At 36.7% G+C, this 16,219-nt stretch overlaps 1 protein-coding gene across 2 annotated transcripts in view; it reads right to left on the reverse strand.

Annotated features, from left to right (window-relative positions):
* LOC137402126 (uncharacterized) overlaps window positions 1-16,219 on the reverse strand; it is a 298,131-nt gene that overhangs the window by 169,406 nt on the left and 112,506 nt on the right. The window contains exons 2-6 of one of the 2 annotated variants that reach the window (XM_068088594.1): window positions 6,642-6,778; window positions 4,559-4,731; window positions 2,894-2,959; window positions 1,792-2,788; window positions 640-847 (exon numbers count right to left, since the gene is read on the reverse strand). In XM_068088594.1, the coding sequence (XP_067944695.1) occupies window positions 640-847; window positions 1,792-2,719 (1,136 nt within the window). In that variant the 5' untranslated portion in view covers window positions 2,720-2,788; window positions 2,894-2,959; window positions 4,559-4,731; window positions 6,642-6,778. The remainder of the gene's footprint in view (window positions 1-639; window positions 848-1,791; window positions 2,789-2,893; window positions 2,960-4,558; window positions 4,732-6,641; window positions 6,779-16,219) is intronic. The other variant, XM_068088595.1, reaches the window with a different exon arrangement.

Raw genomic sequence — 16,219 nt, forward strand, 5'->3', positions numbered from 1 at the left:
TGACTATGTCAGAAAAATAAGCAGATTCCAATCTACAGCGGCTTTTCGTTTTTGAGCTTTTAAGAGCTTGTAATCACATTTCCACATGTTCGACACCTACAACACAACAGAGTAAGACATGGTGAATCTTTTGATACCAAATAACTGTAATGTGAATTTTGTTGCAAGTCAACCTTTAAGAACCATAGGTAACATATAGTCATGTACCAACCGTGCATTACACGAGGGTGTGTGCCAACTATGCATTACATGAAGGCTTGTACCGGCCGTGCGTGAATAAGGGTGTGTGCCAACCTCGTAGGATATATAAACACTCACAGCCAAGCTTAATATAGGAGCATTTTACACCGCGGTAAAGCAACAAAGATATTCTGTGGTCCAAAGGTATTGCGACATGTGCAGATTTTTTCGTTAATTCTGACAGAAATCACGAAATGAACAGAAAAACACAAGAATTATTTAGCCTGAATTCGCAGAATTGGCAGAGCTGTGCATGCACACCAAAATCGTCGACAAAACGCTTTTAATTGGCTAAACAAATTATTAGCGAGCACGATATTAGCAGCTTTCGCAATTTATATAATCCGTTTGAAAAGCTTTTCCTACTCACTGAGTTCAGCCTCGTTCATAGAAACTTACACATCTTTTGGACCAACTGATGCCTCGAGTTTAGTGAAGTCACGTGAGGTAATCTCTAAAAAGTCTCCAAAAAATTTTGCATCTTCGGAACGAATGATAACATCTTTTTCATTCCCATGATCAGCATTAGCCTGTTCCACTGTGCCGCCATCAAGCACCTGCCCTGGCATGACGTCTTCTGTATCTTCTGACAGACCCTTTGCACCAGCTGTGTGGGAAATAGATATATGAAACATGAAAATGCTCTTGAATGAAATGAGTATTGCAAACTTGAAAATTTCATTTGATATATAATATAACGACAAAAAGGCTAGAGATGAGCTAATTTTACATTAATCTACACAGTTGCAGGAGAATTTTGATTTTTATATACCGGTAGTATACAGTTCTTGGTACCTTTACGTCCTAAGAAACATGTTTAAACACAACTGATTGAGGGAAAATCATGTGGGCTTTAAGCCAAGAATGCTTTTAAATTGAAACACCAAGCTTTGAATGAATCAATTTTTGTGCCAACCATCAATCACTTATCTGCCCGTCATTCATACATTGATGTATTTTAAATGATGCCGACTATGAAATTTTATTTCTCTCTAAGCAATACCTCATACAAGCTCATACAGCCAAATTTGAAGAAATTGGGTAGTTTTATATTTCCAAACTAGTTACAAATGAGAGATTATGTATGCACAGCTATTGTGAGATTTAAACACAGTTGATAGAAGTACAATTAAATAGCGTTCATCTATGAGATAGATGAACACAAGAATGCATTGAGACGGCTGAGAGTTTTTTGGTTAGTAGAGGGGGCAGCTTAGCGATAACAAAACAGATTAAAGTTTGCTATCGATTTGTGCTGGCGCCTGAGGACAAGCTCTCCAAATTATCTTAAATCGTTTCACAAGAAAATTGTTACCAATTTGTCTGCCCAGCAATTAATATGACAAATTGAGCAGACTGCCACTCTCACACTTTCTTCAAGAATGAAGGCTAAACCTGTTTCCATCTTGCCTATTTTTTATGTATCACAGACATTTCTTTATAAAATTTAAAAATAAGGGCAGTCTGCATAAAAAGGCTCCCGTGTATCACAAAATTGAAAAACAACTTCATTGACTAACAGCAGTGTAACACTTGGACAACTAAATGTACCTGCAGGAAAGTTCCCGACGGAATGATTCTTTTTTTTAACATCAGCTGAAGGTGTACCTGCAAATGATTCACTGTTAGTACTTAGGTCGACCGCTATAGGACTAGTATCATAGGTTTCCACAGTAACCGAATCTGTTGAACTCATTTGGTCCTCATTGCCAACACAGGCATCATCTGTCCTCAAACTGTCATATTCTATGGCTTCCTGAGAAATCATAGAACTCTTGTGACTTGAGCTCTGATTAGGAAGCTTTTCTATGTCTACGATAGGAACACGACTAAAATCCAATGAAGAGAACTCGCTTGGATCTGCATAAGGGTATTGATTTGGAGACAAGATCTTGTGAGAATTTTCAGTTACTCTACACTTCGATTTAAAATGCAGTTTGCGTTTTCGGCCCCGCCCACCACCTTTTTGACTTTTTATACAGAGTCCAAAACTCTTTTTTGCTAGACTGTTGTCTGTAAACTTGTGAATATTGTAATCAAATGATCGAGTTGCCTCTCCTTTTGTTTGGTAAGCTTGTCTATACTTTAAGGCAGCTTTCTTTGACAGCGAGTGAGATGGAATGAACTTTCGTTTACCTTTTTCTTTGCCTCTAATAGTTAAAAGGTTAATATTCTTTATGGGCTTACAGCTCTTTCTGGCATAATTCCGACCTCTGGGAGATTTACTAGAGATCGCATTGTCAAAGCTCTTACTAATCGGGGAACTGCTATTACCCCCAATATCGTTCTCTATTGGCTTACTAATGTTAAACATCTTTTGAAGTTCTAAACTTTTATTGGCAGAAGGGGGTGAAAGAGCTCCAGCGAGGTTCAACTCGTTAGCCATTTCAGAGTTTTGCTGTGAATGGTCGATAGGCATTTCTGGAGAATGCATAGAAGTACGCATGGATGTATCAGATAAAAACTCATCATTATTCATTGATCTTCAACTACGGATATTATTCACAGATTTTCGATGTCTGTTCACAGTCTTATGAGGTGATGGAACCTAAAAGTCAAGAGAACTGATTCTACAATCTGCAAAAGTTGAGCTCATCTTCAGGTTCAAATGCTCTAATGCGCCAATTCAAAAATGAGAGGGAAGTCATGTTACCAAAGAAACAGTCGATGTGTCAGCCGATGTGTCAGCCGATGCAAACTTCTTAGACCGTCCAGTAACCTACAAAAAGCAAAGACTCCAAAGCTAATATAAATTGATGCATGTAAGGCTTTTTGCGAAACCTAGAACATTATGCAAATATAAGATATACATAGTTTAATGCCTCCTGAAAGAATGTTCTTTTTTTAATCATTTTAAAAGTGAGAGGAAGTACTCTAGTAGTAGTATAGAAATACTACCATCAGAATAAGAGGAAGTACTCTAGTAGTAATATAGAAATACTACCATCAGAGTAAGAGGAAATACTCTAGTAGTAGTATAGAAATACTACCACCAGAGTAAGAAGAAGTACTCTAGTAGCAGATTAGAAATACTACCATCAGAGTAAGAGAAAGTACTCTAGTAGTAGATTAGAAATACTAACACCAGAATAAGAGGAAGTACTCTAGTAGTAGTATAGAAATACTACCATATGGGTACGAAGAAGTGCTCTAGTAGTAGTATAAAAATACTACCATCAGAGTAAGAAAAAGTACTCTAGTAGTATAGAAATACTACCACCAGAGTAAGAAGAAGTACTCTAGTAGCAGATTAGAAATACTACCATCAGAGTAAGAGAAAGTACTCTAGTAGTAGATTAGAAATACTAACACCAGAATAAGAGGAAGTACTCTAGTAGTAGTATAGAAATACTACCATATGGGTACGAAGAAGTGCTCTAGCAGTAGTATAGAAATACTACCATCAGAACAAGAGGAAGTACTCTAGCAGTAGTATAAAAATACTACCATCAGAGTAAGAAAAAGTACTCTAGTAGTATAGAAATACTACCATCAGACTAAGAGAAAGTACTCTAGTAGTAGATTAGAAATACTAACACCAGAATAAGAGGAAGTACTCTAGTAGTAGTATAGAAATACTACCATCAGAGTAAGAGAAAGTACTCTAGTAGTAGATTAGAAATACTAACACCAGAATAAGAGGAAGTACTCTAGTAGTAGTATAGAAATACTACCATCAGAGTAAGAAAAAGTACTCTAGTAGTAGATTAGATATACTACCATAGGGGTACGAGGAAGTACTCTAGTAGTAGATTAGAAATACTACCATCAGAGTAAGAGGAAGTACTCTAGTAGTAGTATAGAAGTACTACCATCAGAGTAAGAGGAAGTACTCTAGTAGTAGATTAGAAATACTACCATCAGAGTAAGAGGAAGTACTCTAGTAGTAGTATAGAAGTACTACCATCAGAGTAAGAGAAAGTACTCTAGTAGTAGATTAGAAATACTACCATCAGAGTAAGAGGAAGTACTCTAGTAGTAGTATAGAAATACTACCATCAGAGTAAGATGATGTACTCTAGTAGTAGTATAGAAATACTACCATCAGAGTAAGATGATGTACTCTAGTAGTAGTATAGAAATACTACCATCAGAGTAAAAGGAAGTACTCTAGTAGTAGATTAGAAATACTACCATCAGAGTAAGAGGAAGTACTCTAGTAGTAGTATAGAAATACTACCATCAGAGTAAGAGGAAGTACTCTAGTAGTAGTATAGAAATACTACCATCAGAGTAAAAGGAAGTACTCTAGTAGTAGATTAGAAATACTACCATCAGAATAAGAGGAAGTACTCTAGTAGCAGTATAGCAATACTACCATATGGGTACGAGGAAGTACTCTAGTTGTAGATTCGTTATTTATGGCATAGGTTTCATCCTTGGGTGTTGCAGAAGATCTACTACCTCTTGGCCTGCCAGGCCTCCTTTTAACACTAGGCCCTCCGCTGACAGCAGCTTTTTTCTGCCGCTTTTCCGAGGTGCCGAGGCTACCTAGAAATAGTAAAGATTACACCTTGTACTTCTCCATGGACACAAGAACAAAGAAAGGACTACGCAGTTTCGTAGAGGCTACTTTCTTGCCTATTGAAAAACTACCAAACGCAATGCACAGCCACTCTGTACAAAAAAGATTACACGGCCTCCGACTATGGCAGATGTTTTATTTAAAAAATGCACAAATTTGAGCCAATCCGCAAGTTAACTGCATCATGGAAACGGCATAAATCCATAAGCTAAGTGAATTTTGCGATGCGCAAATCTTTATCGAATCCATCATGCTTGTGAATGATGAAAACGGTACATGCGAATCATGCGCATTAAGATATCGCTGGATATTCCATTCTAAACATTTGCACGCTTCAGTCATTTTTATTTGATTTGAGCAGTTTCGAAGCACCAATGTTCCAAACGATTGCTACTAAGGTTAGCGTGACAAGACTGCGTAGCTATTTATAGAGTCATTAATTAGGCTAATACTTTACCTACTGGGGGGTCAAGCTGCGCACAGCCCCAAAACGTATCACGCGAGTCATGGAAACATAGTGATTGTTTCATAGAGGCTGCTTTTTTACTATTTGAAAAACTAATCAAACGTGATGCACAGCCACTCTGACCATGGCAGATGCTTTATTTAAAAAATGTCCCATATTATATTCATAAAACCTTAATACCGCCTGCAGAGTTAAACTTACCCGTCATTTTTTTAAGTTGATCTTTCCTGAGGCAAACTTAAGAATATACCTATAAAATGTAACAAAATTTTCAAATCAAATTTATGGTACCATAAATACCCTAAAGATGACTGCAACATCGAGTTGAAGCATTTAAACTGTTAATTCATGATCGTGACAGCAAAAGACAGGTAATAAGGGGCTGTGACAGCAAATGACAGGTAATAAAGGGCTGTGACAGCAAAAGACAGGTAATAAGGGGCTGTGACAGCAAAAGACAGGTAATAAAGGGCTGTGACAGCAAAAGACAGGTAATAAGGGGCTGTGACAGCAAATGACAGGTAATAAGGGGCTGTGACAGCAAAAGACAGGTAATAAGGGGCTGTGACAGCAAATGACAGGTAATAAGGGGCTGTGACAGCAAATGACAGGTAATAAGGGGCTGTGACAGCAGATGACAGGTTGTTGTTATGGCTGTAATAGCAAATGAGAAGTAATTCATGGCTGTGACAGCAAATGACAGGTATCTTATGAGTGTGACAGCAAATGACAAAAAATTCATGGTTGTAACATGACTTTTTTGTAACAACAAACCCATAAACTATAGACTTATACACATAGCCTTGTCGATATGTGTATAAGTCCATAGTTTGCGGGTTCGAGCTTCCGTACTAACAATCAGCAAGTTCTACTTTGATAAACACTAGGATGGTCTCACAGATAGCGCACAGGAGAGACAATAGTAATTGTACAACCCAACTTGTGCGATACAAATTATTTTAACAGTACACAAATTAGCCGACAGTCGAGCATAAAGTGAACATAAAAAGACATACAAAAGCTCATTTCATATGCTACTTAGCCAATGAGGTGGGTTGAAATCTTTACTATAATAAGAGCCGTGTCCGTTTGTCGGAAGCCACGCTTAAAGATTGAGAAAAAACGGATTACACAGGAATTGAACCCAGACATCCAGATTTGCAGCCAGGCGCACTACCAACTGCAGCACTGGACCACCTTGTAACATACCTAAATAGTTGTGCGCACGCTGATTACATACGATAATCTCTCATGGCGCATATTGCCAGCATACTAGTACATAGTAACATCATAGTCCTTAAATCAAGATATAAGGACTACAAATCAATAGTTATCAGAGTTGTACACAACATGAAGGTGATAAGCAAAGATATATAAAGGCTGAAGGAAAGTGAGAATAGACACACATACTGGGATATTTGCATGACATTGTCAGTAGGTATTTGGAGAAGGGCTGACTCATCACCAGTGTAAACATACTTGAGCCAGGCACTCACATGACTGTAGGAGAGAGCAGACATGTCTAGTGTGTCCACTGAGAGCAAACCCTGCATCAAGAGAGAACAGAACGCATTAAGATTTCTAGAGAAAATGTTAACAAATATTTCTGATTTGTCATAAAATTAAACCATTGCGTTAAGCACAAAGGTTTTGAGCTAATTTTATGCACTGTAAAACATATCTCACAGTAAAAGCAGCACCTATTTACCGCAGAAGTCATAGAGAATATGTTATCTAGACAACCTGTGAGTAAAACTTCAACCTGCAAGTACTAAAAGCACCTGTAAATAGACCAATTATCTCGGAGTAGCACTTGCACCATAACAAATGGGTGTCAAACAAGGCAAATGCTGCTTCATCATACTTTGTAGCCAGCTCAGCAAACTTACACCATATTAATTTGAATCCAAAGTAGGGAGCCTCTATAGACACCATTGAAAAGGTGGTTGGGCAAACTGGTAAGCCCTAGTGTACAAGAAGCTATGCGTGGATAATGGAAATGAGACAAAGTTGAACAAAACAACCAAAATATAAGATAACCTAAAACACCTTCCACTAATACACCTTCCACTAATATACCTTCCACTAATACGCCTTCCACTAATACGCCTTCCACTAATACGCCTTCCACTAATACGCCTTCCACTAATATACCTTCCACTAATACGCCTTCCACTAATACGCCTTCCACCAATACGCCTTCCACTAATACGCCTTCCACTAATACGCCTTCCACTAATACGCCTTCCACTAATACGCCTTCCACTAATACACCTTCCACTAATACACCTTATGCAAGTCTACAGCAAAGACATGGGAATGACCTTTAGTATTGAAAATGTAGAAGGCTAATCCTCAAGAAAGGCCATACTGTGCATACAGATGGCCAGGAAATACCAACTGGTACCATCAAGGATATAGAAGGGTAAATACATGGTGACTATGCAAAACAATATCAACCATGAAACCAAAGTGCATTACAAGGCCATTACCGAATAGGTAATAACAGGCATAATAAAGCACCTAGCAGGCATAATAAGGTACCTAACAAGCATAATAAGGTACCTAACAGGCATATAAAGTACCTGATAGGTATAATAAGGTACCTAGCAGGCATAATAAGGTGCCTAACAGGTAGAATAAGGTACCTAGCACGTATAATAAGGTACCTAACAGGTATAATAAAGTACCTAACAGGCATAATAAAGCACCTAGCAGGCATAATAAGGTACCTAACAAGCATAATAAGGTACCTAACAGGCATATAAAGTACCTGATAGGTATAATAAGGTACCTAGCAGGCATAATAAGGTGCCTAACAGGTAGAATAAGGTACCTAGCATGTATAATAAGGTACTTAACAGGTATAATAAGGTACCTAGCAGGCCGAATAAGGTACCTAACAGGTGTAATAAGGTACCTAGCAGATATAATAAGGTACATAAAAGGTATAATAAGGTATCAAACAAGCATAATAAGGTACCTAACAGGCATAATAAGGTACCTAACAGGCATAATAAAGTACCTAGCAGGTATAATAAGGTACCTAACAGGTGTAATAAGGTACCTAACAGGCCTAATAAGATACATAACATGCCTAATAAGGTAATTAGCAGGCATAATAAAGTACCTAACAGGCATAATAAGGTACCTAACAGGCATAATAAAGTACCTAACAGGTATAATAAGGTACCTAGCAGGCATAATAAGGTACCTAACAGGCATAATAAAGTACCTAGCAGGCATAATAAGGTACCTAGCATGTATAATAAAGTACCTAACAGGCATAATAAGGTACCTAACAGGCATAATAAAGTACCTAACAGGTATAAGGTACCTAGCAGGCATAATAAGGTACCTAACAGGCATAATAAAGTACCTAGCAGGCATAATAAGGTACCTAACAGGCATAATAAGGTACCTAACAAGCATAATAAGGTACCTAACAGGCATAATAAGGTAATTAATAGGCATAATAATTTGCACTGGGGAAGCCATCAAGTAATAGATTAGTCTATTAGACTAATCATTAATAATAATTATCTAATCTAAACTACTAATAGTTTAATCAAGACTAATAGTAGTTCCTTTTTAATGCGGTCCTAATATTTCGATGTACATGTACAAGAAACAGTTTACAAGTTTTGGACCAAAGGTTACATTTAGCGAGCAAACTTTTAGGCATTTGTGCTAAATGCAGGGCGGAAAAGTTTTGCTCAGATGAAAAATTGTTTGGACACTAATATCGACTAGCTCAGCAGTGTAAAAAAAGAGTCGGGACCAGAAAATATTTTGGAAGGTATTAGACAACTAGAAGATGTTCGTTCCATCGAAAATAACAATCAGAACGCAGCTATTCGAGCAAACGATGCAAATATTTTTGTTTTAAAAACCTTTACGTTTTTACGTGTAATAAAGTATGATTTGTTTGTGTGACTTGTTCATGAATATAATTTTGTAGCATTTGGTAGATTATCATTATATAACAAATAAATTTGCAAATTTACAGCACATTATTTGATAGCATCATTGCGGTAATCTGATCATGCAATTGATCAACGCTCGTAACTCCTCTTCTATTGCACATAAAAAGCTAGTTTTGGCGGCAAACTGTAGCCAACATATCAGTGAGTGCAATGAGCTTTTATGCAACAATGTTAAATATAGATATAAAATAAAAATATGTCTTCAGATTTAGAATGAAATAAAAATTAAAAATGCCAGCAAATTGTAAAGAAGGACACAGGCTATACTATCATCGCAGGTCAATTGCAAGCAATAGATATCAACTGGTAGAAATATTGAGGTAGAGAGCATAGCTCTCTTGCTGTGGAGGCAGATTCATCAAGGGCTATAAACTAGTACAAAAGCTATCCCGCTTATTTTTTTTTCTATTCTTCCGATCTTCTTTCACTTAAATTTAATTATGGTCTGCACCCACGAGGATGATGAGGTGATTACTTTCCTAGACTTTGTTATTGATGCCAACACTTTTCGAAAAATAGGTGGCAAGTCCTAAAGTAACATTTAAATAATATATTACTTGAATATACTTATTAAAAATATATTACTTTGTAAAACCTTGTGAATATGTATTGTAAATAAAAGTATAATGACAACAGAAGCATGAAAGGACCGTTTCTGACGTTCGGTATCCATGATCGATTCTATGTCTCCATCTGGCGATTCGATATATACAATTTCTCTTCTCTGGCTAATTTGCTGAAAACCACTGCGCAGCATGTAAAGGTACAATACCTTCAACTCCTCGTCGTACTGGATTTGAACTTGCGACAAATTGCAAGTATGCAAACACTTTCACCTAACTACAAGGCTATGTCATTCTTATCTGATTTAGGTCACAATAGATTTAGGTCACAATTTACTTTTCACTTATCTAGCCATTACTTGCTAATTACTTCACAATTAAACACCTTTACAATAGTTTTATTAAGGTACAGCCACACGTAATTCTAGCAGCTTTTGCAATTAGTATAGTCCAAGACACGTATGACGATACACAATAAAAGCACAAGTGCAATTCAACATAGTACACACGATGCAACTTCTTACATTGCGCTATTGTTGATTATTTTTATCGTTTGCACATTATGGTTATAGATCGTTTCTTTTTTTTTAATAATAACAATTTTCCTTTTAGCAGCAAAAGTTCCGTGGTAGAAAGAGTTGCCATCTTTAGCGCAATCAAGTCAGTTGCATCGTATTTACTATGGCGATTTGCCGTAATATTTTTCTTGCGTGTTCCTTTATGCGCTTTGGACGATGTAAATTTTAAAAGCTGTTAGAATCATGCTCGCTAACCAACAATAGCGCAACTTGAGCAGTTTCATCGGGTGTATTATGTTGAATTGTACTCGTACTTTTATTGTGTGTAGCGGTACATGTCTTGGACTATACCAACTGCGAAAGCTGCTAGAATCATGCTCGCTAAAATAAAAATTGTTTAGCCAATTGAGAGCGTTTCGTCGATGACTTCGGTGTGTACGCTCAGCTCAGATAATTCTGTGAATTTCAGCCGAATTATTCGTTCATTTCTTGATTTCGGTCAAATTGAACGAATAATTCATTACGTGTGGTCAAACCAATTTAATTTAATCACTAAGAGATTAACTGTAGAGGTTCAATAAGAAAATCAATGGAATACAAGTAACTTGTGGACTACTGCCAAAGACCAAATTTGAAATGTTTTTTTTAATAGACAATTGAAATTAATCAAGCAACGATTGTGAATTGACTGAAAGCTTCCAAATAACAAAACAGCAAACTTGACAGCACTTGGTATGTAGTGAAAAGGTTTGACAGATACATGTATAACGTTTTCACCAGAATACGAAGTCACTGCGCTTTCAGGCTCATCGTAGTTTCATAACTTTTCACTGCACAAAATATCATCGCAAAGCCAGAGATGCCTAGTAAATGCTAGCATTATGTTACTGGTCAAACACGTGTATCCATGCTGAAACCATAAGTCGCAAAACTGGGTATATAAGCAGGTGGTATATAATATAGGTGGTATATAAGCAAATGGAATGAATTACTGAAGCCATTCTTCTTTACTACAACTGATGACCTACATTAATACAATGTGGGGCAGCTGACCAAGTGTTGAGTTTTTTCCTGTGATCGTAAACAAAAGAGTGCTAGTATTGGTGGCTTGTCAAATTTAACAATTGACACTACCCTTTAACAGGCATGAAAGTGAGGTGGCATGTGAATCAGGTGAAGTGTTGGGGAGGTGAGTTGTTGAAGCTGTGAGGTGCTGACACTGTGAAGTGTCCGTGTTGGAAAGATACCAGTGAGTTGTTTGAATTTATTATTCGTGAAGCAGAAGGTGACTATTAAAAACAAAAGGAGAGATGTAGAGTGAATAGAGTTGGTATTGTAAAATAGATTGTGTTGTGACATGATGAAGTTCGGTTATCCAAAGCTGGTGTCCGGTGAACACAGTGATTGTTTGTAGGAGAGACTTGTTGAGGAGATGAATTTGTGTATCCATAGTGTAGTCAAGAGGAGAGGATATAAAAGTGAAAGTGGTAATAGACAACCTAATATGAGAGATACACAACCTAATATGAGGGGTAGAACTAAGTTAATGCTGTTATTAAAAGTTATTGAACATAGTGGTAGAGAAATTTTGAAAGTTGCAAGGGTCGATGTAGAGAGCGCAGATTGAAACAACTGCCAATAGGTTGAAGTTGCAGTTAAAGAAGCCATCAACAGCTTGAGAAAATGCTGATGGTAGTGAGTTGAATATAGTTGGAATTGTAGAAGTTCCATTGGAAAGTAAATACAGGAGACTACGGAGGATGAGGTTTATGTGGTGAAAGGATAAAAAACAAACTTTTTGGGCATAACTGAGTTGCAGCAGCTAAAATTATAAACTGTGTTGTAAGTGCGTTATGAGAGAGCAAGTTTGAGTCTGATCAGGATGACAGAGAAGAGAGTGTTATATTGGCGATGGTGCTGGCACTAAAGAGGAGAATATTTTTGGCAGTAGCCTGGGGATAGACAAGTCAGATGCACAGCCTATTGAGTCAGGTAACAAACATCACAAAGCGAGTTGGTACGTGTGCTCATTGGTAGTTATGGTGTAGCTCGAAAAAAAGGGTATGGTGTATGATGGGATTTATGAAACTTGGGCTATGTTGACGTCTGAGGCCAAGGCAGTTGCAGGTGGTCACAGCAGTTATGGTGAGTGTATAAGGTAGGGAATTATGCAGGATCAGGCGTAGATGAGCACTCGAGTTCACACGTTTGCTCAAGCATGCTCAATTTACAAATGAATTGAACCGATTTTCTGGTATTTTTGCTTACTGTAGAATTGAAATGCCTTGGCGCATCCTACCAGTAATAATTGAATTATTTCTTTATTGTCATCATAGACGAATCGCCTCGATTCTCCATTTTTCAACAAGCAAAAAGACTCGAGTCAATGATTCTCTTTGTTATTACTATCTCAGTACCTCCATAATTAGTAATTTATTACTACATTGATGGAAAATTAATCATGGACAGTGACAACCTATTTAACCAGTCAGTTATTAGTAAGTGCAGAGTAGTAATGCCAGCCGCACATGTTTAACATTTTCATAAACCTCGATATGACAGCATGTTTTTTTTCGATAATATGCAGTATTTTTTATATACCACACAACGATAGAGTATAGTTCTATGGTTTGCCTGTGCACTAGGAACAAGTTTAGCTATGCTTTTTTGATCGTCAAGCAAACAAATGTAACTACATCTCATGCATATATCAGGCCTCGTCCTACGCAGTTGTCTAAATTTATCACTCAGGACTCAGTGGTAAGTTGAACCTAGTTCACTGGTCTGGTTGTTCTCAGTTTTGAGGTTTGTTGGCAAGATTTTCTCTCACTGGATAAGTAGTTCCATTAGTATGGTGGGTTCACTATTTTATTCAAAATTTAATAAATATATTTATCAACTTACTAACAAAATCCATTCTTTTTTACAATATTATTATAATCATATTATAGATATGAGAAGCACTACTGATAGGGCTAGCGTGAGCGATGTCGCTTTTTTCAGAAGTAGCAGTGCATGCAATGGTAAATAGTTTATTTATTTAGGTAAGTATTGTGTTATATTAAATATGAGATGAATGAAGGAGTCTAAATGTAGTAAATGAATGAGAAAGCAATATTTTTAATTATTATTGCTCTACCCTAAGCTTTTCATGTTTTGGTGCATCTCAAACCTTTTCCAACTGTGCATTACCAAAATGATTCATTGTAATCATTACATTATCTATTTTATTCGTTATTCACAATATTCATTTGTCGTTTGACATTTGCTACTAGTGGCGGTTAATAAACAAAACAATTATTATAATACTAGCTGTGTCTCCCAGCGTTGCCATGGTATTATGCCCGGGTAAAAATCAGCTTATAAACAATGAGAAATGATGATAGTTGCCTACCACTTGCTAACCTACCACTATTAGCCTGGCATCAGATAGTGGACATGGTGATATGTAATAATAATGGTGCCATTACTATATAGAAGAATAGCGTGTCAAATTATTACCAATGCATTAGGACATTTCTGTTTTCTTTCACCCACTACTAGCTTTTACTAACTTGTATCTGCTTTTAGAACTCAAGAAATAGATGTCACATTTTGCTCAGCCAGTGGCACCTGTTGTCATCAAACAGCCAGAGAAGCGCAGATTAGGCCTCGTTTACAAACTAAAGAAGAGAGCCATTGCTCTTTCTGTGTGAGATATTGGCTTAAAGGTTGAACTATTTAAATATGACGAGTTACCTGCTACACATAATGGTAATTTCACCTGCATTATTCTGTTTTGGCTGTTTGTATATGTCAGCTAGTGGAAATTATTGTTTTAGCAGTTGCTACTTTTGCTGCCGTAACTTTAAGCTATGTGTAGTCATGTGTCGACTAATCTGGTGTGATATCACTCAATTATTAGTGATAATACAAATCTGGTAGCTAGTTTCTATAAATGAGAAATGTCATGCTTTGGTGCTGTTCAATATGCATTCTAGAGAAGCTGTAGAAAGCAATTTGATTGTCAGCACTGAAGATTTTTATACAGGTTCCTGTATAGAGTGTTGGAGTAAACACAAGAGACAGATGCTCAAGTCGACTGAAATTAAGGCGATTCTATTCATCCCGCTTGCAACCAGTACCCTAGTGAGAGAGTATATAGTCATGGGGGCATGATCATGCGCCCCCATAGATCGACCCCAGCAACTTAAACAAAACTTATATTTTGTAAATGTAACCACCGAGCGCATTGAGAAACTGCCCTATGTTATATAATAAAATGAAACTGCAACACTAAATGGTTATTTCACTTCTAAGGCCATTTTGCATAGGTGTTACCCAACAACATTTGTGTACATACATGCCAACTTTCACGCATTGGGCGTGAGACTCACACAATCACCCCAAAAAAAAAATAAAAATGCGTGAGACTTTTGCCCCAATTTCCACAATTTTATATATACTATCATTGATACATCAACTGCGCCAAAACCAAATCTCACGCATTGCCCCACTCTTGGGTTGGCAGGCCTGTTTGTGTAGGTGAGCAACTTCTATTCAGATCAGATAGCTAGTGAACAAATGGTGAATTGATAAAGTATTCATTTTATTTACAAAACTGAATTGATTTATTGGGAGTTAAGATAGCATAAGAATTTAATTTTAGTGTTTTGTTTATTGAATTGAAATTAATAGATTCTTACCAGGTCTTGCAAAAGAATTGGGAGTTGAATTGCTAATTTTTTTGATAAGAATAAAATCGAGTACTTTTTCAGCCTTAAAACATTTCGGGTATCAGGCAGCGTTAAGCAGTAAATAAGTCAGTGGATAAGAACACGGAGGCCGTTCTTCTTTGCTACAACCGATATATGCACCGAACTTAATACAACAGTAGTAATATCCAAAATTGCTGGACTTGCGATGATTAGCAAACACAACTATAGTAATAAAACATTATTTTTAATCAATGGTGTGGTATGGAAAATGGCAACTGTGAAATGAACCCTACTTTAAAAATCAATTTATTTTGCGCTTTTTAAGACTTGTGGCGCTACCAAATACATATCCACGCTGTATGTTCACCTATTTAAATGCAGTTCGCGTTGTCGTTGCCACAGCGAGTCAACGCGCAGTTTTGTTTTTAAAGTCCAAAGGAAGAAAAGAATATATTAATTGTATAGTCAGAGCATTTTTGAGTCATTTTTATGCCAATTAAACACACACAAAAATAAAATTTAACAATATTTAAATTGCATAGATAAAGTAGTGCATTCCACACCTCATATTTTGTACTTATGAATAAGACAATAAGACTTATAAGACAATCTGTCATTATCATTTATCCCTTTATTACATTTATATCTATATTTTAAGGTCTTTCCTCTGCCTGCAAAAAGAGGCTCTTTGTTTAATTCAATAAAGAAATATATATATATACTTATAAAAAACGTGAGTAGAAATACATAAATAAGATTTTCTTCCCGCGATACGCAGTTAGCCATATCAGTTTTTTGGCTCCGTAAACATAAATCTATGCATATTCTTAGTACGAAACGTGTCTGGTTGCACCGATAACACATAGGTCCTTAGTCTGTTTCCGCTATCTTCTGTCAGAATTCGCCGTCACCGTTGGCAGTAGCAATGAAAATTTATATACCCTATACACTGTATGTATCTATAAAAATTGATTACCACTGCCAGCTAATATGGATTACGTAATACTGTAGCCTAGTTCTTATAGCAAAATATTCGTTTTCCGTTGCAACGGTTTCATAGTTGATTCGCTGTTTGTTGGGAAATATAAGCTATTCGTATGAGTAGTGAACGTTAGGTATCAGTACATGTATCGGGCAACTAAACCAAGATTTTTAGGTACCATTATTGTGACTTTCAAATGTGTTTCTGCTTATCCTGTATTTGAGAGATTAGCATATAGACCT

This window comes from Watersipora subatra, chromosome 8, assembly GCF_963576615.1.
Source record: "Watersipora subatra chromosome 8, tzWatSuba1.1, whole genome shotgun sequence".
Classification (NCBI taxonomy): Eukaryota; Metazoa; Bryozoa; class Gymnolaemata; order Cheilostomatida; family Watersiporidae; genus Watersipora; species Watersipora subatra.